The 24,071-nt window shown below is 26.0% G+C and overlaps 1 protein-coding gene across 2 annotated transcripts in view; it reads right to left on the reverse strand.

The window, feature by feature from the left end:
* Nucleotides 1–24,071, reverse strand: part of LOC117177429 (guanine nucleotide exchange factor subunit Rich) — a 57,492-nt gene that overhangs the window by 13,946 nt on the left and 19,475 nt on the right. For both annotated transcript variants that reach the window (XM_033368104.1, XM_033368103.1), the window contains exons 9-13: nucleotides 17,943–18,512; nucleotides 12,416–12,757; nucleotides 7,915–8,404; nucleotides 2,780–3,068; nucleotides 556–1,025 (exon numbers count right to left, since the gene is read on the reverse strand). In XM_033368104.1, coding sequence (XP_033223995.1) covers nucleotides 556–1,025; nucleotides 2,780–3,068; nucleotides 7,915–8,404; nucleotides 12,416–12,757; nucleotides 17,943–18,512 — 2,161 coding nt within the window. The remainder of the gene's footprint in view (nucleotides 1–555; nucleotides 1,026–2,779; nucleotides 3,069–7,914; nucleotides 8,405–12,415; nucleotides 12,758–17,942; nucleotides 18,513–24,071) is intronic.

Consider the following 24,071-nt stretch of genomic DNA (forward strand, 5'->3'; position numbering starts at 1 on the left):
ATATATCTAGTCGGGAGTGGTGCTGACTGAAAACAGATGATTTGGAGCGTTTCGCGCGCCATCTGTTGGTCATTCTAAGGACTTATTGAACTACCCTCGTAATAGGGACAATTGGTCCCTAGAACAACGTTACTAATAGCGCCGCCGCATGGCCGTTTTCAACACATGTGCCATTTTCAACTCTCGGTGACAGGAGGCCGAGTTTAATAGATATCAGGAAGATAAACAATTTTGAACCATAAATTGCTATTAATATTTTGCGTCGTTTCCGAGAAAAATGAGATGTTCAATTATTAAAAATGAAAAAATCTTTATTCTTAAAAAAGCGTAGTGCGAGTGTTATCTCTTTTGGCTCTAAATAATCGGAAGCATACCCGAAGCACATACAAAAGAGAAACTGGATCTGCAGCTACCTTTGGGTCGAACTTAATTGAGGCTAGCCCTGAATACCTCAGTGGACCAACATAACATCAAAATTCAATAAGACTTTAGCGTCACAACAAAAAATGCCCCAGATCTAGAAGAGTTGGAAAAAAATGAATAGAAATTGAATACCTTGCAACATATGTGGTGTGAGATTCGCTTCCGTGACAGGAAATTGAGTTTCCAAACTCGCAACTGGCGACACCAAACTCGTATAAGGTGGTCTACTGCTAGGCAAACTAGTGTATCCACTGTCAGGAACATCCAGAGGGATATTCGGAGACAAAATTTCTTCTGGTGTCTCGAAGTTCGTCGATCGCAAGGATCTCAGAGATGTGACACTGGATCTTCTGAACTTGTTCAAGGACGGCAATGATAGCAACGGATAGGGAAAAATGAAGTCTTCGTGAACGGCTTTTAGAGCTGCGACGAAATCATCTATTTTAGCGGCTCTTTCCCTTTCGCGGGCCAACCATGTGACTAAATGGAAATCAAGTCGAGCTGCGAAACGGCCAAGATCAGCCAATCGACGAGCCGACAGCAAACGACGCGCGTGTCTTTGCAAAATAACGTCGATGAAGAATTCCTCCGCCGAACCCTCTCTGTAATTTTTAATTTATCTCAGTTTGCACTTTTAGAGTTTAAAAAATGTAAATTACACTTTAAAAGGAATTTACAAATAATTTTATATTGATATCTTTTGCAATTTTTTTCTTTAAACGTAAATTAAACACTCAGGGTGTCCAGCAATTCTTAGGAACAAAACTCAAGGACTTTTCCGGGACAAAAAGTCAAGTTTTTTCCGGTCTCATTTTTTACATCAAATAATGAAATAACCGTTTGTTATAGATGTAAAAAATAAGCGATTTCATTTTTTATTGGACATAAATTCTAAAAAAATCAGAACCATAAATAAATAAATTCTTTATTTTTTGAAAACATGTCTTCTTTGAAATCCTTGAAGTCTTTGTGATTTTTTTTTAAAATCTTTATTAAATTTTTATAAAGTCTTTGAAATATTTGCGAAAGTTTTCATATTCGTTTGAAATATTTAATTATTTAAAAATGTTTAAAATCTTTGAAATTGTTGTATTCAAATCTTTTTCAAATCTTTGAAATCCTTACAATCTTTATGAAATGTTCGATATTTTTGGGAAAATTTTTGTCAAATCTGATTTGGAACCAATTCAAAACTTCGAAATGTTTTAAAATATTTGAAATCTGGTGTAACCCTTTTTCAAAAATTTCAAATCCTTTAAATCTTTCCAAAGCTTTTTGAAATTGTTGTAAAGTATTTGAAATCTGGTGTACGCGCATTTTTTTAATCTGTGAAATCTGTCAAATCTTTGTAAAATGTTCAAAATCCTTTTAAATGTTTTAAAATCTTTGACATATTTTGAAATCTTTAGTGATGATTAGTAACCTGATGTACACGGAAAAACCTCATTCTAATTCTGAAACTGCATTACCATTAACATTTTCAACTAATAATTTTTATAATTCATCAGTTGAATATCACAATAAAAATGTATACTTTAACATTCAGTATTAGCGAAGAAAAAATTAAAAACTTACAGAATTATTCACAATATTAGAGTCTGTTCATTGCAATCTATAAAATAATTGATAGCCTATAAAAAATAAATATAAATGATTTTATTTATTCTATAATGTAATCAATTATATCTTGATAAATAAAAAACTTTTCATTAGCAAGATTTCTTAGAAACGAGATGTTTCTTTTATAATAGACTAAAAGATTTAAATTACTTTTCACATTTCAATAAAATAACTGTTTTAAAGGAAAAAAGAAATTTAATTTATGGTTCTCTTGAAAAATTCAAGGAGATTTTCAAATTATCATGGCTACAAAAAAAGTGGAAAAATTCAAGGAGAATTCCAGGTTTTCAAGGTTTTCAAGGTCGTTGGACATCTTGAATACATAAAACAATTTTTGTTCTTCAAAAAGAGCCCGATTGCTTCAATATTTATGAAGGTTAGATAAGGTTCAATATTTATATAAATTATAAAATATAATATATTTTTACTATACTTTTAGAGGCGATGCTCAAATTTTAGAAAAATCCCAGCTTCTTAGATTTCCCAATTGAGAAAGTTGAACTTTTAAGTTTTAAGATTGGATAGTATTTAAAAAAAATTGATTCAAAGCCTTAACAATTTGAGTAATATTTTAATTTCGAGATCTTGTAAATGAACTATTTTTAAACCAGACTCCCCCAGGCTGAAAAGTCTGAATGATTTTACATCTGAAATGGTTTCAAATTGAAAGCTTTGAAAAGTAAACATTTTAAATTTTATACTGGATTTGTGGACTTTATTTATATTGATTACTCACTTATTCTCGGACTTTTCAGCTTTGACGGTAGGCACTGATTTTTTGCGCCTCATAACAACATTTCTCGTTTTCTCCAACATGGATGAAGGAGTGGAATCTTTGCTCCCGGATTCTGATTGGACTTTCGGAGACACTGTTGTACTGTAACTTCGACTTCTGGAGACTTGCATCGTTCCTAAAACGAGAGACAAGTCGTCTTCTTGAGGTGAAAGCGGAGGAGTTTGTGTTGGGCCTCCCAATTTTGAAGAACCGCCCCAAGAAGTTCGTGGAGATTCGACATCATTTGGATCTAAAAAATGGAAAAATATTAATTAACCGTGCTGCAATTGATCAAACTTAATTAATTTAAAGAAAGTTCATGCCTTCAATCGGGTTACACTCGTTCTTAGACAACTTTATTCTACACCAAATATATTGCACACAAGTTTACTGATAATATTTTTCCGACACAAAACTTTTTCTACACATAATTTAATACTGTTATATTTTTCCTACAAAACATTTTTCTTACACAGAATTTAATATTGTTTAATACTTTTATTTATTTCCTATACGAAATATTTCATACAAAAAATATTTCCTACACAGAATTTAATATTGTTAAATACTTTTATTTATTTCCTACACAAAATATTTTCTACACAGAATTTAATACTGTCATAGTTTTCCTGCACGAAACTTTTTCTACACAAATTTTTTCCTACACAAAATTTAATACTGTTATATTTTTCCTACACATAATTTTTTCTACTCAGAAGATTTCCTAAACATAATTTTATATTTTTTAATACTATTATTTTGTTCCTACGCAAAATATTTTCTACACAGAAAAAAAGTAATATTTTAATCTCAAGATAGTCTCTAAACATTGTACAAAAAATCTTATGTGTAATATTTTTCCTGCACAAAATATATTCTACATAACATTCTTTAATAATGTGTAACAAAAAAGTCCTAACTAATTCTACTTTTGTAGTTTTTACGTATCTCGTCTCTTTTGTAAAAATATTAAATTTTTCGGTTTTAGATGATCTAATCGCGATAATTAAATAAAAAACGAAAAGTTCTAACAAAAAATACCTAAACAATTTTTTTAGTACCTTTTAATAGATCGGATTCTTTCTAAGAACTTTCTTTCCTTTCTTACATCGTTTAGCTCAAAATAATAATTTTTGATTTTTACATTCTCATTAGAGAAAGTATTTGATTTTTGTAAAATTTGTCCCCCCCCCCCAGTTTTTGTCAAATGTCCACGTTTTGAGACCCCCTGAATCCGAAAAACAGGTTTTTACCAATGTGTCTGTCTGTATGTCTGTATGTATGTCTGCATGTTTCCACAATAACTTTAAAAAAAATTAATCTATTAGATTGGCCTTTGGTACACTTGTTTAGTATTCTAAACTAAAGGTCAAGCTCGTTATCTAGTCATTTTGAATAAAAATTCATAAAGTGGGCACATTATGAATATTTTTGAGACTACTTTGTTTGAAATTTAAAATTTCTCTGTACGGTTATTCATAGTATTCAAAAAGTAGAACAATTTATCCTTAAGATTTTTTTCATAAAATCAAAAATTACCAGGTATAGTATTTACAAACTTCTAGAAAACACACGAAAATGAACACTTTAAGCCAAATAACGCACGATATGGAAAAAAAGTCAAGAGAAGACAAATATTGCTTTTTGAATGCCCTATAAGATTATCATAACAACTTTTTGAATTTTCTTGAAAAATCAAAAATTCAAATTTTGATAAAATACAAAATGATGAAAAATTTAGAAATTACATTTTTCGGCTAAAGTGTGCAAAATACGGTAAAAGATGACAGAAAAAACTGTGCATTTGAAAAAGATCTACAAATTTGTTATTATACTGTTATTATATATATTCTGTGTAGAAAATATTTTGTGTAGGAAAAAAATAAAAGTATTTAACAATATTAAATACTGTGCAGGAAAATATTTGTGTAGAAAAAGTTTTGTGTAGGAAAAATATAACAGTATTAAATTATGTGTACGAAATGTTTAGTCTAGAAAAAGTTTTGTGTAGGAAAAATGTGATCAGTATATTTGTGTACAATATATTTTGTGAAGAGTAAAATTGTGTTAGAACAGCGTTTTCCCCTTTCAATCATTGTTTCAATTCATTACAAATGAGATGATTTTGAGTAAATTCTGAAAAATTACGTACATCTATATTTTATCAATTTATTATGGGCGTTGCAAGCCTTGAAACTAATAGAAATTTTTTATATTTAAAATAATACACGCTTTGCAAGGTGAAATCTTCATTTTTATATTACCTGATTTTTCCTTGACCAATTTTTCATTTTTCCTAACAGTTAATATTGAAATACAAGCATTTTTATCTTGTAACATTTTTAATATACGATCTTTTATAAACGGAATAAAACAATTTTTCAGATATAAATTTAAAAATTTCAAATTTATTTATTTTAAATAAAATAATGACTTTTCTACCATAAAAACTGACTTTTTAATAAAATACTTGAATTCTCAACCTAAAAAAGATTAATTCTAAACAAAAGGTGTAATAGTTGATATTGCAACGTAAAATATGAAATTTTAAAATCAAAAAGATGAATTTTCAAACAAAAAATATGAACTTTCAGCACAAAATTTTTTTAAAACAAAATAGTTAAATTTTCAACCTTCATACAAAATAAACACAAATTTTCAACAAAATATTTCAACTTTTACTCCAGAAGTTCAATTTTCAATTAAAAAAGAACCGTTTTTAACAAAATAGTTAAGCTTTCAACTAAAAAGATAAATTTTCGACTAAAAATACGAATCTTCAACTAAAAAATGATTCCTTGACAAAGTAGTTGAACACAAATTTTCAAACAAAATAGTTGCATTTTCATCAAAGAAAGATGAAATTTTTACTAAAACAGATGAATTTTTAAATCAAAAACAACAATTTTCAACCAAAAAGGATGACTTTTTAAAACAAAATTGTTGAATTTTCAACTAAAGGGCTGCATTTTTATCCAACACAGATGAAATTACTAATAAAACAGATGAATTTTTATTTTAAAAAAAAGTTTTAAAAAATAGTTGAATTTGCATTCAAAAAAGTCCAGTTGAACTTTCATATAAAAAAAGTCCAGTTGACTCATCCGAGAAAGATTCCAGTTGAATTTTCAGCACCAAAATATAAATTTTTAACAAAAAGTACATTTTCTACGAAACAGTGGAATTTTCTACGAAATAGTTGAATTTTAAACCAAGCAGTTGCATTTGTATCCTGAAATAGATGCATTTTTAAATTAAAGACCAGTTTAAAAATATATATATATATATATATTAATTCTTAACCAAAAAAGAATTCAGTTGACTTTTCAACATCAAGATTTGAATTTTAAACAAAAAGTAAATTTTCCAGGAAATACTTCAATTTTCAACCGAAAACGATGAATTTTTAACACAATTATTAAATAGTCAAACAACCAGTTGCATTTTTATCAAAAAAGATGACATTTCTACTAAAACAGATATATTTTTAAAACAAAACAAATTTCAACAAAACAGTTTTATTTTTAAGCAAGAAGATTACTCTTCTACCAAAAACACAAATTGTTACGAAATACATAAATTTTCAACGGAATAGTTTAATTTTTCACTTCAAAAGTCAAATTTTAAACCAAATATAGTTAAATTTCAAAGCAAAAAGATGAATTTTCAACCAAAAAGGTTAATGTCTACGAAAATAAAAATTAATTTTCAAGAAAATACATACATTTTCAACTCAAGCATATAAATTGTCAACCAAAAATTGAATAGTTAAATTTTCAGTTAACAAAATTAATATTCAACGAAACAGATGAATTTTTAACTAAAATGATCGAATATTTAATCGCTATAATTACTTTCTCAATGAAAAAAATTTATTTACAAAATTTTTTTAACAAATAATTACATTTTTAAACAAAATTAATGAGTTTTTAACTAAAATGATGAATCTTTAACTAGAATAAATAAATTTAAAAAACTTATTTTCAAGTAAAAATATCATTATTAACCAAAACTACCAAAAATACTATTTTTAACAAATTAGATGAATTTTCAGCTAAAAATATAAATTGTAAAATAAAAATTGAATAGTTAAATTTTCAGTTAAAAAATTAATCTTCAACCAAACATAAATTTTTGACTAAATTGCTGGAATATTCAACTGGAAAAATGTACTTTTTCAGTTAAAGAAAAACTAATTTTTAACAGAAAAACAGCTCATTTTTAAACAAATAATCACATTTTCAAACAAAGTAACGAGTCTTTACCTAAATTGATGAATTTTCAACTGAAATCGTTGACTTTTAAAGTAAAAGATGAATCTAAAAAGATTAATTCACTTTTGAAAAAGACGAATTTTCAAGTAAAAAAGAGCATTTTTCAACCAAAAATTGAAGTCAAATTTTTAGTTTAAAAATGAATGTTCAAGCAAAAAGATGATTTTTTATCCAAATTCATGGAATATTGAACTCGAATAGATATATTTTCAGTTTAAAAAATTTATTTCCGACCAACCAAACAAAAAAAATATTTTCAATAAAATAGTTGAAATGAAAAAATGATGAATCTTTCAACCAAAAAAAATTTAACTTCGACTAAAGTAAACTTTCAACCAACTAATTAAATTTTCATTCGAAAAAAGATCAACTTTGAACGAAAAATTTAACAGTTGATACCTCCACTAATAAATTTTCTAATTTTTTATCAAAAACAGTTTAACAACAATTCAACAATAGTTCCAACAAAAAAGGCTATTTTTTAATATGAGTTAAATTTGCAACAATGAAAGACATCTCAATCAAGAAAGAGGAAACATTGCAAAGAAACCCTTATTTTTTAACTAAAACGATCAATTTTTAAACAAAATTAAAATAGGCTAATTTTTAGGTAAGAAAATGAAGTTCAAACCAAAAAAAAAACGAATTTTCATAAAAATAATTAAATGCAGTAACATAATGCTACTTTTAGAAAAAAAGAATGATTGCTATTGAATTTTTTTAAACAATTTAAAAAAAATAACCACGCCCTCGAAAAAATCCCTGATAAAAAAAAGTTGTTGAAAATTCCCTAAATTGGCAACAATGATCACAAAATCTTACCAATAGCTCTGAGAAAGCGCACCAGGTCTCTGGACAGTTCCCACCTTCCTTGTTCTAAAGCGGCATCCAGTAACAGAGTTGCATGTTGTCTGCTGACAGCTGATGGTTCCAGATTTTGCAAAATGATTAAATAACTGGCAGCAGTGTCCAGCTCCTGACGTTGCAAACAATCCTGCAACAATTTCTTCGGCGATCCCGCTACGGAGAAAAGATAAGGCCAGAGTGCAATTTCCGTTTTTCTAGCACACTGGACAACTGCTCGAGCCCAAACGCCAGGAAATTCACGTATAAATTCCACCACCGAGGGCAGTTGAGCGTCTGGAATTGGCTCCTTGCTCGTTGCTTCTTCCTCTAGCACCTCGTGCAAAAGGAGTTCCAAGGAATGTGGAAAGTAGGGGAGAGCTGAACAGGATCTGGCGATTTCCCAGGCGTGATAGCCCAAGTTTCGATGAATCAGTTGTCTCAGAATTTGGTGAAGATAGACTTGACTCTAGAAACAAAGTCAAGTCAATTAAGTTCTGACTGTATGTATATCATTTTAGATTCGTTGGAACCGTGAAGAAAATACACACCTGATTATTAAAATAATTTATCCAAATTGTTAATAACTTGTTAAATAATTATTGCTAAATTTTGGGAAAACGCCGCTAAATTCAAGATTTGGCGAGCCTTAATTTGGGAGAGACCCGTAATTGACCGCTCATTGCACTCACAAATTATGGACAGCTAAATATGTCAGAGGAAAATTCGAGAAAACCCCGCAGCAGGCAGTAACGGACAAATAGATTAATTTTTTACTGAAAAAGATGAATTTTACATTGAAATTATGAATCTTCAACTGCAAACAAACAATTTTAAACTAAAAAGATACATCTTAACAAAAGAGTTTAACTTCTAACCGAATCGTCTAATTTTTAAACAAAAAGATCAATTTAAAAAATAAAATTATGAATATTTAATTCAAATACTTGAATTTTTAACCAAAAAGATGAATTTTCAAACAAGAATGTTAGTTTGCAAAAAAAAATAAATTTTCTACCAGAACAGACGGTTTTTAACAAAAAAAAAAACATGAATTTTAAACGAAATAATTGAATTTTCGACTAAAAAAGACCAATTTTCAGCCGATCAGTGGGGTTTTGAATTTAAAAATATCAATTTGTATACAAAAATAGAATAGAAACATTTTCAGTTTAGAAGTTAATTTTCAACCAAACTGATGAATTTTTAACTAAAATGATGAATCTTCAACTGGAATTTTTCTACTTTAAAGCGAATTTTTTAAATAAAGTGATGAATATGTAACTGGAATACTTGAATTTTCAATCAGAAAGATGAATTTGAAAAAAAGGTTATTAATTTTAGAACAAAAAATACGGGTTTTCAACAAAATATATGAATTTTCAACGAAATATTGGAATTTTGCATTTAAAAATACCATTTTTCAATCAAATAGTTGCATTTTTAACTAAAAAAAGCCAATTTGCAGCCAAAAATGTGATGGTTAAATTTTCAATTGAAAAAAAAAAATTTTCAACCAATCTGATGAATTTTTAAATCAAATTATGAATCTTCAAATAATCGTTGAATTTTAAACCATGAAAATGAATTTCTACCAAAAAGACGAATTTTCAACTAAAAAAGATAATTTTTCAAATAAAAATTTAATCGTTAAATATTTTGGTAAAAATGTAATTTTCAACTGAAGAGATGCATTTTTAATCAAAGTGATGGAATATTCAACTGGAATAATATTTTCAGTTAAAAAAATAATATTGTTCAAACAAAAAAAAAAACAATTTTCAACAAAGTAGTTCAAGTTTCAAGTGTAATAATAATTAAATTCTTAGCAAAAAAAATAATAATAATTTTAAGCCAAGGAAAAAACAAATTTCCAACAAAACAGAACAATTTTCAACCCAAAAGATCCATTTTCAATTAAAATGATCAACTTTAACAAAAAACAAAAAGAATTAAGTTTTAATAAAAGGATTTAACTTTCAACCAGGTAATAAAATTTCCATTCCAAAAAAGATTACTTCTGAGTGAAAAATGTAGTATCTTTGATATTTTAAATAAAAAAGACTTTAATTTTAATAATTAAAAACAGTTTAATTCATCAAAAAAAGACAACTTTTCAACATGTGCTGAATTTTTTACTAAAAAAGATTTTTTGTCAAGAGAGATACAATATTGTAAACAAACTGCTAAGTTTCCAAGAAAAATACCTGCAGTTTCAACGAGATACTTAAATTTTCAATTAAAAACGATCAATTTTTAACCAAAAATAGAAGTTCAATTTTCAGTTAAACACATTAATTTAAAAAAAACTAATTTTCAACAAAATAGATAAATACAGTGATATAAAGCTACTTTTAAAAATGAAGAATCATTGTTATTGAATTTTATAATGCAATTTAAACCAAAAATCAAAGCACGCCCGCGAGAAAATTCCCTGACTTCTCCAGGTATATAAAAATTCCCTGCCAATCCCGGAATTTAGAGGTAGGACAGACCATTATTTATCCTTGATAGTTTCGAAATAAAAGCATTTGAAATTTAAGCAAAATGTACAAAATAATTTTTAGTTAAAAACGTTTTAATTCAGAATATTTTAGACGGATAAAATTTAAAAATGGATAATATTTCGAATGGAATGAGAAGAAATTCAACTTGTATCATTTCTGAATAAAAGCGTTTATAATTGGATAATTTCTAAATGGAAAAATTTTCGAACCGAAGCTTCCAAAATTTAAAACCTTCAAAATAAAAATAAAATTTTTAAAAACTAAGAAATGAAAGCACTTAAAGTGGAACTCTTTAATTTTAAACTTTTAAAATTTAAGGTTAAAAGTTTTTAATTCAATAATTTTGTATTTAAATCTGATTCAAATGCCCAATAATTTACACGTATAAAATGGAAGCTACTAACACTTTTAAACTGAAAATTTTTTACTTAAATGCAATGTAAACTGCTAAATAAATTCTTTTTGAACTTTTATCAATTGTAGAGTTCAAATATTCATATTCAGTTCAAAAAAATATAAATTTTAATGCTCTAAATTGAATCAATCAATGAATTAAATTTTTTAAATTATTTTGTTCGGTGCAATTTTAAACTAGAAACATTCAAAATTGAACTATTACAATTTCTTATAAAGTGAACACTTCTTAAATTAAAAGTAAAATGATTTTTATTTTAAATAGTTTCAAAATCCTTCAAATACTTCGAAATTTTAGTTCAAAATCTTGGAACATCTACATGTTGTTTTAAATGTTTAGAAATTAAACATTATTTTTTACATCTTTTCAGAACTTCTAAATATTCTTTCAAATGATTCAAATTTTTCCTAATTAAAAAAAAAAATTTCCTTAAAATCTACACATTAATTTTTGATGATTTTGTACATCTTTCTAAATCTTTGGGCATATTTACTTAAAATGAACTTTTCAAACTAAAAAATCATGTTCAATTTTCTTAGGAAATATTTTGTTCTTCTGAAGCCTTTCAAAATTCTTAAATAGCTTCTAGAATGTTTGTTCAAAATCTGCCAAAATCTATATTTCGTTTTCAAATAGGCCGTAAGCTGTATATATACACCAAAATTTTGGTACAAATAGACAATTAAAGTTGTAACGTTCAATGTTTAGTTTTTAATATTTAATTATAATTACTGATTTTAAATAAACAGTCAGATATTTTTAAATATTAAGTAATTTTTATTTTTATAAATTAAAAGATTTCAAATTGAATTTAAAATTTAATAAAAGCTTTTCATTACGAATATATTATTTTGGAATTATTTAAAAATTAAAAATAGTTTATAAGGTTTCAATCGGGCGTTTAAATTTTCTTAACTATTAAGACTTTCCAATTAAAACAGTATTAAACAAATGTGATTAAACAAATCAATTATTATTCACTTTTTAAATGTTCCATTTAAAAAATAATTATTAATTTATATTCACAGTTGATTAACTAGAACTGTTTTTTATGAAAAATTTTCGATTTCAAACGCTTCTAGTTTTTAATTGTTAAGCAATTAAAAACAATTAAAATCTAAAATTAAAATGTTTGTAAAGTGAAAGATTTTCGAAATACGTATTCTAAACTGAATGGTATCATATTTAAAAAAGAAATCAATTCAATTAATTAAAAAACGGTTAAAATCAGAGTCGGACAGATGTTTTTCTCTAGAAACTTGGAAAATTCCCGGTCAGAAAATAAAATCCCTGTCATTTCCCAGTTTCATAAGCTTCCTGGTTTCCCGGTCAAGCGGCCACCCTGAGAATCCCAATTACCATCGTTAACTGCATTTTAGATAATTCACATTTTTAAATAATTTTGTTTTGAAAAATGTAAATATCATATGCAAATTAGTCAGGAACGGCAAACAAAAACTGCAGTTAACGGTGTTTTCTCAAATCCCGGCAGAGATTAAAGTGAAAAATTAAAGCTAAAGTTAAAATTATAGTTAAAAATTAGGATTAGATAGTATACCGTCAATTCCAGTAAACAGAACGGCAACGAGAAAAGAGAATGCGTGTCCGAAGTGTAGAGAACAGTGTCGTTTTCCGCTCCGAGTAAAATCGCTTCTTCAAACAAAATAGCCAACGGGTAGATCCTCAGATGAAAAGGTAGCATTATTCTTTTGCTCATGAACGTGTGAGCTTTGTCCTGATGATTTCTAGGGAACAAAGGCAGCCAGACTCGCATGCCGTGTGCTCCACAAAACAACCAGAGTGCTTCTGTCAAATGAGGCTTGTCTCTTCTTGATCGCCAGGGAACCCAAACGTTCTCCACACAAGAAGCTAGTACCGTCGGAGCTCCACAAGTGAAAAGCTATTAAAAAATAAATGCATTTAGCAGGCCTCACAGTCCCTATGAAATAAAATATAGAGAACAAAGGGCACTTTTTGTCACGCTCATAGGATTATTTTTGCACGCTCAAAGGGTAAAAAATTCAGAATATTTCAGAAAATTTCAAGTTAAATTTAAAAGAATTCAAATTAATTGGAAAAACTGTAAGTTTTTTTTAAAGTTCAATGATTTCCATAACACTTTAATGTATTTAGAAGAATTTAAGATAATTTGAAAATATGAAAACATTTCGTTGAATTCAATAACTTTCAAACAAACTTAGAAAAATTCAAAGGAATTAAAAGAATGTTATAAAATGCCTAAGAATTCAAGGTGAGGTATTTAATAGACTTTAGAATCAATTAAATAAAAACTTTTTAATAATTGAAAAAAATTTCTCTGTCTATTTCAAATGTATTCAAATATTTTTACCCTACTAATGTCTAACACAAGAAGTGACTAGTGATTGCAACAAAATTCAAGTTAAATTCAAATCAATTGAAATGAATCGGAACAATTTTAAGAATAAAAAATTTGATTAATTACAATAAATTTTGAAAGAAGTTGAAGAAATTTAAAAGAAATGAGGAGAATTAGACGAACTTTATAAAAAATTCAAGCTGAATTTAAAAAGAAATCAAGTGAATTAAAAACAATTAAGAAATATGGAAGAATTAATTGAATTGGGTAGAATGGAGTAAAGTTAGAAGAACTCAAAAGATTTTAAAAGGATTTAGGATAAAATCAGAAGAATTAAGGGCGAATTTCAAATGAATTGCAAAAAATATTTGACTTTTCAAATCTTTGAATCCCTACGAAATCGCTCATGTCCTGTGAAAAATCCTTCGAAATCCATTAAAATATTCAAATCCCTTAAAATTATTAAAACCCTTGGAAATCCGTTGAAACTTTTTAAAGCCCTTGAAAAAGTTTGAGAATCTTTTACAATACCCTCGAGTATTTCACATCCTTTTAAATCCCATTAAATTACTGAAATCAATAAAAAATTTCTTTGTAATCTGAGGAAATAGCCTAAATTATTTAAAATCCTTTGAACTATTTTGAAATTTTTTAAAGCTCTTACGAATGCCAAAGAATATGAAAAAAATACGTTAAAATATTTCAAATCTTTTGATCATTTTATCGATTGATCCTCAGGATCAATTAAATTAAAGCTTTAAAATTTTTTTAAAATCCATTGAATTAAGTAGAATAAATTTAGAGACATTCAAGTGAATAAAAAAAATTCAAGTGAATTCACAAAATTCAAGAGAATTCAAGCAATTTGATTAAATGCTTAAGAATTCAATGTGAGTTTAATAGACTTCAAGATCAAATGAATAGAAACTTTTTTAAAAAATCACTGACTTTAGTATAATTGAATGAATATAGGAGGATTGAAATAAATAAAAAAATCTAAGATAATTCAAAATAATTTAAAAGAATTCGCAGTAAATTGCAACAAAAAATCCCTTAAAATCTTTGAAACCTTACTAATTTCTAACACAAAAGAAGAATTCATAACTAAAAAAACAAGTCAAGCTAAATTCAAAAGAATCCAAATGAATTGGAACAATTTTAAGAACAAAAAAAACTTGATCGATTCCAATAAATTTTATGTGAGTTTAGAAAAATGAAAAAAAATGAGAAGAATTAGATGAAATTCATAAAAAAATCAAGCTAAGTCGAAAAATCAAACAACTGATTTTAAAACAATTAAAAAATACGGAAAAATGAATAAAACTGGGTAGAATTGAGTGAATTTAGAAGAATTCAAAAGAATTTAAAAGGATTTAGGATAAATTAACAAGAATTCAGAGCGAATTCCAAATTAAATGCAACAAATATTTGAAATTCTTTTAAAAGCTTCGAAATCCTATACGAAATCCCTGATGTCTTGTAAAAAATTCTTTGAAATCCATTAAAATATTAAAATCTCTTAAAAATGCCTTGGAATCTTTTAAAATATCCTAAAATAACTTAGTCTTTGAAAGCCTTCAAACTACTGAAATAAATAAATAAATTATACAAATCTTTCAGAATTTCCTAAAATATTTCGAATCCTTTGATATCTTTCGAAAACCCTTGAGAACGTCTGAGAATCTTTTAAAAACACCCTCAAACATTTGAAATCCTTTTAAATCCCCTTTAAAATACCGAAATTAATAAAAAATGTTTTTGTAATCTTTTAAAATAAAATAAATTATTTAAAATCCTTTAAACTCCTTCGAAATATTTTAAATCTCTTGAAAATTACAAGAAATTTAAAATAAATATGTTAAAACATTTCAAATACTTTGATCACTTTATCAATTAATCATCAGGATCAATTAAGTCAATTAACGAATTCAATTGAATTATTAAAATTAAAAAAAATTTTAAAGCTTTAAGCCCTTATAAAATACCTCACTTTTCATGAGTACATTCTTTAAAATTCACTGAAATATTATAAAATCTCGCGAAATTCTAGGATCACTGAAATCCTCGGAAATCTGATAAAATAACGCGATAACTTTTTAAATATTTTCAAACCATATATGTCCTGTAAACTCGTTCCATATCTTCAGAAATTCTAGAAAATTCTTTATCCCATAATATTTCAAAAGTTTTAAAATCACTTCGAATCAATGAAATTAAAAAAAAATTCCTTCGAATTCCTTCGAGTTCCTTCGAAAAACGCGCGATTTTTAATAAAAATTTTACAATAAATTTACAATTTTTAAGAATAAAATGAGGAAAAAGATAACATTATAGATAAACATGTCAAAACTTTATGAAATATATGAAAATAGAAATATTGAGAAAAAAAACTATTCCATTTGATGCTTAAAAGTTAGTTTTGTTAGTTGAAAATTCAGGTATTTTTATTAAAATACATCTTTTTTAGAAGAAAAATAAATCTTAGTAGGAAAATTTAACTATTTTGTTAACATTTGGTTTTTTGGGTTGAAAAATAATTTTTTCAATTGAAAATTTTCAAGGAAGGTCCGCAAAAATTCGTCGTTTTGTACATGATTGGAATCCGAAATATATCTTTTTTATCATTCTTATATTTTGATAAATTTAGTGTTTTTTGTTAGAAAATTAATTATCATGGTTACAATATTTTGTTGAAAATTCGTTCTTTGTTTGATTGAAAAGTTATTTTTTTAAATGTTAATTTAATTATTCGACATTTGGTTGAAAAGTGATCTTTTATAGTTGTAAGTTCAATTATTTGGTTGAAAATTTATGTATTTTGCCCAAGATTAACTTTTTTGGTAAAAGATTAAGGTTCGTAGTTGAAAATTCATTTTCATGGGTGAAAGGTACATCATTTTGATTTAAAATAAATTTCTTTCATTGAAAATTGATTCATTTTGTTGAAAATTCGTCTTGTTTGTTTGAAAACATTTTTTTAACTGAATGTTTAACTATTTTATGTTTGATTTAAAATTTACATTTTGAAATTTAAACTATTTTGTTGAAAATTCATATACGTATTTAGTGGAAAATGCGTTTTTTTACGAAACATTAATATTCTTGATTACAAATTTATTTCTTTGGTTGAAAATTCAACTATTTTCTGAAAAAGTCATTTTTCGGATCAAAATTATTTTTTGGCTTGTTAAAAACTGAACTATTTTGTTGAAAATTCTGTGTTTGATGTTTGAAAATAATTTCCATAACTAAAAATTAACATGTTCCATTTTTGCTTGAAAATGAATCTTTTTTTAGTAGAAAATTTAACAATTTAGTCTATTCGGGTTTTGGTTTAAAAGTTATCTTTTTTAGATACAAATTTAACCATTTCATTGAAAATGAATGTATTTTGTGAAAAGTTAATTCTTTTTTTGAAGAAAATGAATGCTCCTTTTTGAAAATTAATTTTTTTCTGTGAAGGATTAATCATTTTTGTTAAAAATTTCTTTCTGTGACTGAAAATTTATTTATTTTGCTATAAATTTGTTTTTTAGATCGAAAAAAATTTTCTTTGTTGGAAATTGATCTTTATGGTTAGAAATTCAACTATTTGGTTAAAAATTCGGTTTTTGGGGTAAAGATTTATCATTTTCATTGAAAATATATATTTTTTTTGTAGAAAATTTATCTTTTTTGGGAAAAAGTTTATCTTTTTGATTAGAATTTCATCCAATTTGTTACAAATTCATTTTTGTGTAGACACAATTCAAAATTTTAGTCCAAATTCATCTTTTTTCTTAAAGATTTAGTAGAAAAAATTTTTAATCTATATTGTTAAGTTTGAAATTGAACTTTTTCGTTGGAAAATCGTCATTATCAGTTGAAAATTAATTTTTTTTTACTAAAGAAATGTACTATTCACCTTTGGTTGAAAATATAAAATTCACCTTATTTTTAGTTGAAAATTCGACTTTCTTCATAGAAAATTAGTCTGTTTGATTGAAGATTCATCATTTTTGCAGAATATTAATTTTTTAAATTGAAAATTAGTTTTCCTGCATGAAAATATAAATATTCCATTTTTGGTTGAAAATTTAACTTTTTTAGTTAAAAATTCATGTATTTTGTTGAAAAATCATCTTTTTTTGATAAAAAAATATTGTTCTTGGTTGAAAACTCACCTATTTGGTTAGAAGTAATTTTTATTGAAGATTCACCATTTTAATTTAATGTTCAGTTTCTTGCTTGAAAACTTATCTAAATCTAATGTGTTTACTAATTTTGTTTTGTTTGAAAATATTAATTCTTTTAACTAAAAATCTAACTATCCAATTTTATGTTTGAAAATTACCTATTTCAGTTGAAAATTCAGGTATTTCATTGAAAATTCGCATCTTTTAGTAAAATAAGTTTTGTTTTGGATATTTTTTAAAATTTCTAAACACCACTAAACACTATTTTTCCCGAAAATTTTGTTAAATTGAACATTTGGTATTCTAAAAAATTGATGTGTGTTTAAAAAAATGATTTTACTGCTCTCCACGCAATTAAAAATATATTTAATAATTATTTCTTTTGATTTATAACCTCTATGTGACAATTTTGTGTGTATGGCGAATGCAGCGCCTCTGCGACAGGGCTTTGAACTATTTACCTGTCTGTCTGTTACTGTTTACCCTGTCTGTGAGGTCTACATTAGTTTCAAGATGTGCAATCGCTTGCATTTGGAGATTTGGTACTCGAAATTTAAATGACTAAAACTTACCACTTCCGGATTGTCGGTGCAATGTTCACGCTGAACCATAAGAAGCCTTCCAGAAACATTCAGTAAAAGACTTTCAGGATGAGGATGGCTTCCGGCTGTTTCAGCACGAATCGTCGTTAGGGTTGCGCTCACTACACAAGCTGGATGAACACAGAGACCACCGATGTCGATCGTTTGGGTTCTTATTAATTCGATACTCCCAGTACCTTCATTTCCTTCCAGCACCATATCATAAATACTAATTTGAGCATTAGCGCAAAATGTCAAGAGATGGTTCTTCATCGAATTGAGCAAAAGAATCTGTGAAGGCATTTTAACACTTCTAACGTAAGTATTGTCAAGTCTCGTATCTCGTGGATAGATTCTGATCTCGTCCTTGTCTTCCAAAAGTGAGTAGCTACTTGCTATTAGAAATCCTCGGTGCCAGAGCAAACCTCCAGTTACTATAAAGTCGCGCTCCTGGGTTTCGTTACCGAAGAGTTTCCACTTTCGCGAAGGAAGCGAATAATGAGCTAGTCCGGTGCGTCCAGCGACTGCGATGCTTAAACCCTCATTGTCTATTGCTGTGAACTAATAAGAAGAGACATTTTTATAAAAATAATAAATAGAAGTCGCAAACTGTCATGAGGCTAGTGCTCGTAGAAATTTCGAACGAGCATGAGAATATGCTCGACAATATGCTGGACCTTTATGTGCTTTGAAAATTTAATGAGCACTTATAAGCATTCTGAATTAGGATTTAAAAAAACGTATTTTCTATCTTTATTAATAATAATTACATTATTTAAAAAAAGGGCTCGTAATTTAAATGGTGAAAGAAGCCAAAGTAATAAAAAACATATTATTCGCATTAAACAGAGCCTTATTCATGGCTGCTATAATATTCTAATTTCTAAATTTGTCTAGGTATAAAAGCAATCATACACCTAGAAGAATAATAATATTAATGCAAACAAAATTTATTTCTAAATACAATTTAAGCACTTTTTAGTTGAGTTTTCTAATCAAAAAGATATATCTTGAACCTAAGAAATGAATTTTCAACTCAAAAGATTAATTTTCTATAAAAAAAACTCATTTTAAACAAAGTAAATGAATTTTCATATAAAAAAGATCAATTTTCAAACAAAATTAGAATAGTTAAAATGTTAGAAAAATAAATACTCAACCAAAAAAAAAACAACGAATTTTCAAGAAAATAGTTTTTTTCATAAAAAAATGATGTTTTAACCAAAAATAGAAGAATTAAATTTTCAATTAAAATAAACAATTTTCAACCAAAAAAATGAATTCTCGACAAAATAATTTAATTTTAAACCCAAAAGATGAATTTTCTACGAAAAAAAGATATAGAACATTTTTTAACGAAAAAGATTACATTTATATTAAAAATGGTAAATTTTGCATAAAAAATGGAATAGTTATAGTGAATTTTCAACTAAAATGTTAAATCTTCGAGAGAAAAAATAAATTTTTAACCAAATATATGAATTTTCAACTAAAAAGATTAAGTTTCTATAAAAAGACTCATTTTCAATAAAGTACATGAATTTTCATCTAAAAAAGATCAATTTTCAACCAAAAGTAGAATAGTTAAAATGTTAGAAAAATAAATGCTCAATCAGAAAAAAAAGAATTTTCAATCAAACAGTTTTTGTTCATAAAAAAATTATTTTTTTTTTAAACAAAAAATATAAGGATTAAATTTTCAATTTAAACAATCAATTTACAATGAAAAAAAAAATGAATTTTCGACAAAATAATTCAATTTTAAACAAAAAAGATAAATTTTCTAACGAGAAAAATACAGTTTTAATTAAATATATAAATGTTTAACTAAAAAAGAGAAATTTACAAACCAAACCTAAAATAGTTCCATTTTCTGTTAGAAAAGTAAATTAAAAAAGAACAAGTTTTCAGCAAACTGAATTTATTTTCAACTAAAAATATAAATTTTCAAGCAGATATGGAATAGTTACATCTTCAGTTAAAAAATTAATTTTGAACTAAAAAGAAATTAATTTTCAGCCAAAAAAATTAATTTTTAACTACAGTGATGAATTTTTGACCAAGTAGTAGAACTTTCAACCCAAAAGATGATTTTCTATACAAAAAAAACAACAAATTTTCAACTAAAAATCTTTTTTCAACAAAAGAAATGAATTCCTAACAAAAACATAGAGTAGTTAAATTTTCTACAATATAGAGCATTTTTTAACGAAAAAGTATAAATTTTTATTAAAAAAGGTTATTTTCCCTTAAAAACGGAATATTTATAGTGAATTTTCAACCAAAAAGACTCATTTTCAACAAATTCCATTTATTTTCGTCTAAGAAAATCCATTTTCAACCAAAATTAGAATAGTTAAAATGTTAAAAAAATAAATGCTCAACTAAAAAAAAAAGAATTTTCAACAAAATGGGTTTTTTCTCACAAAAAAATGATTTTTTTTAAACCAAAAATATAAGGATTACATTTTCAATTAAAACAATCGATTTTCAACGAAAAAAAAAGAATTTTCGACAAAATAATTCAATTTTAAACACAAAAGATGAATTTTGTACCCCAAGAAAGATACAGTTTCAATTAAATATATAAATTTTCAACTAAAAAAGATCAATTTATAAACCAAAACTAGAATAGATAAATTTTTAGTTAGAAAATTAAATTTTAAACAAACATTTTCAGTTAAAAAATTAATTTTGAACTAAAATGAAACAAATGTTTAGTCAACAAAAATAATTTGTAATTATAGTGATGAATTTTTGACCAAATAGTAGAACTTTCAACCCAAAACATGATTTTATATTAAAAAAAAAAACAAACGAATTTTCAACTAAATATCTTTTTTCAACCAAAGAAATGAATTCCTAACAAAAAAAGAGCGTAGTTAAATTTTCAACAAAATAGAACATATTTTAACGAAAAAGATTAGATTTTTATTAAAAAAAGGTTAATTTTCCCAAAAACATGGAATAGTTATAGTGAATTTTCAACTAAAATTATAAATCTTCAACTAAAAAAATTAACTTTTAACCAAATACATGAATTTTCCACTACACAGATAATTTTTCTAACTAAAATAAAATAGTTAGATTTTTAGTTAGAAAAATAAAATTCCAGATAAAAAAGAAACTAATTCTTAACAAAATTTTTAAATTTTCAACCACAGACATTAATTTGTAACTATTTTTTCTAAAACAGATAAATTTTTAACTAAAAATAGAATAATGACATTTTCAGTAAAAACTTAATTTTCAATAAAATCAAAGTAAATTTTCAACGAAATAGTATCATTTTCAACCAAGAAGATTAAATTTCTATCAAAAAAGAGAAATTTTCTACAATCAATGGAATGCATACATTTTCAGTTAAAAATGTTAATTCTGAATAAGAAAACAACTTAGTTTCAACCAATAAGATAAATGTTATAACAAAATAGACACATTTTTAACAAAGTAAATGAATGTTCAAACAAATATTAAATTTTTTAAGGGAATTTGGAACCTAAAATAGGAATTAGTCGCCAAGAAACTTAAATATCCTCCCACAAATTCGAATTTTCAATAAAATACAGAAATTTTAAACCAAATATTTGAATTTTCAACTTAATATACACTACCCGTCAAAAATTTGGGTGAACCTCTCTTCCGATGATTGTTTAAATGCTCTTCATTTTAATTATGTCAAAGCTAAAAAAAAATTTCTCTTGAAATAAGTCAATTATCTCAAAATTTCCTATAAAATGAGCCCAAGATGAAACCAAATCGTTCATTTCTTAAGTAGATATTGCAAGAATAGTGTATATTTCAATACTTTCTTAAATTTTTAATAACTTCCGTAAGAATCAATATTTTGCAAGGTTCTTGGGCTCATTTTAAAACCATTTTTCCATAGTATCGCAAAAGTGTATGATCGCAAACCTTCAAACAATTTCTATCAGAGTGTGAGAACTTAAGCAATCTTTCAACAGTATGACAAGAGCATTATGAACGTAAATATAGAAAAAAGCCTATCATAGTGCAAGAACGTAAAGTTGTTCTATGCTAATAAACTTTTGCTATACTGTGAAAAAATAGCTTTGAAATGTGTTCAGGAACATTAAAAAATATTGATTATTACGAAAGTTATCGAAAATTGAAGAAAACATTGAAATTTGCACAATTTTTGCAATATCTACTTGAAAAATAGACAAATAGACTTCATCCTGGGCTCATTTTATACCGAATTTTAAATGAATTTAATCCTTTAAAGAGAACATTTTTTAGCTCTGACATAATTCAAATTAAAAGAACTTAATCAATCATCAAAAAATAGGTGAACCCTAACTTTTGACCAGTAGTGTAAATTTTAAACCAAAAATGTACGATTTAAATTTTCAGTTAAAACAATTAAGTAGTTCCACTTCCAAATAAGTAGCTGAATTTTCAACCATAAAGGACGAATTCTTAACGAAAAACATGATACTTGATATTTCAAACAAAAAGGATTTTAATTTTATACAAAAAATCGTTGAATTCAAACATAAATGATAAATTTTCAACCAGATAGTTTGAATCTTCAACCAAAAGAGAATAACTTTCAACCAAATAGTTACGATTTTTAACCATAATAATAAAATTAACTTTTACTTTAGTTTTTTGAAAATTCCCAAAGTCTATCAGGTATATCTAGAATTCTTTTGTAAAAATATATGTAGTAATGCTTTAAATTGTCTTAAATCATCTATAAATCGACGCCTGAGTAGAGTAAGGTGTTCGTTCCGAATCTGCTCGAGGAAGGTGTTGGTTCAAAGATCGTTTGCAGAAGGTGCTCTTTTCGAATCTGCTCGAGAAAGGTGTTGGTCCCAAGTTCGCTTGAAGATTGTGTTGGTTCCGAACTTTTTGGAAAAAGGCATTCGTTCGCCGAAATATTTCATTCTTGAAATTTTGTAGTGGCATCACTGACGCCTGAATCCTTATTTTTTTCTTTATCCAATTGAATTTTCATCAAATTAATTGTATATTTAAAATTTTGTAGTGGTACCGCAATACCGCTGATGCAGGATTTCGGACTTTTTAACCATTAAAGTTTTCATTTTTTATTAAAACAAGTTTCCTGTGAATCTAAAAAATTAAGTCAGATTTAATTTTGCCGATTCAAATGCACGATAAGTTAATTTCAAAATAATATGAATCAGGATTAATTTTGTCGAATTTTTTTTAATAATGTAATTTTTAGTTTAATCTAAGTGATAAATATGCCTGCTGCTCGGGCACGTTATGGCTTGATATGTCAAATCAAGGCAGCCTTTGATACACTTCTTAAGGTTCCCAAAATGAAGTCTAAGTTGGTTAATCAAATATTTTCAATCAAAATAAAAAATTTAAAGCATTTTTAAAATTTTTTAAAATTTTAATTTAGAAATTGTTGTTAAAGTTTCTTATAGATGGGTAGAAGACTTGCAAATCATCCAAATAAAATTTTTAATTTCGATGAAAATAAGAAAAGTTATATTCTTTTGAAAATTTTGAAAATGTTCAGAAAAATAGAAAAACATATTTTTCTAAAAGATTACAAAATTTCATAAAAATTCATCACTGGTTATCAAATATATTCAGAAACTATAACTGTTAAATTTTTGATTAGACACAAATTCAAAAAGTTTGAGCTCTTTCAAAATTTGAAAAAAAAATTTTTATGAGTTTTAACAATTGTTGTCAAATTTTCTGGTACGCATCAAAAAGATTTGCAAATTATCTTAATGACATTTTTAAATTCGATAAAACATCAAAAAGTTATATGCTTTTCAACATTTTAAAAAGGGAAAAACAAATTTTTCAATAGGTTCAGAAATATCAATTCAAATTTCTACTAGATGTAAAATATATGTTTTTCTTAACTATTATCATGAAATTTTTTAATTGGAAAAAAGTTCCAAAAGTTGGATCATTTTCAAAAATAGTATATTTTAACAAGATTTACAAATTATCTTGATGAAGCCTTTCAATTGGATACAAGTTATCGAGCGCGAGATTCGTAATGAGAATTTAATCGTCAAAGCCGAAGGTGCTTTAAAAACCTTCTTTAAAAAGAAATCCAAAAAAAGATTGGTACAATTTATGACTGTAATTCCTCAGAAGTTTAAA

The sequence above is a fragment of the Belonocnema kinseyi genome, chromosome 7 (genome assembly GCF_010883055.1).
Source record: "Belonocnema kinseyi isolate 2016_QV_RU_SX_M_011 chromosome 7, B_treatae_v1, whole genome shotgun sequence".
Classification (NCBI taxonomy): domain Eukaryota; kingdom Metazoa; phylum Arthropoda; class Insecta; order Hymenoptera; family Cynipidae; genus Belonocnema; species Belonocnema kinseyi.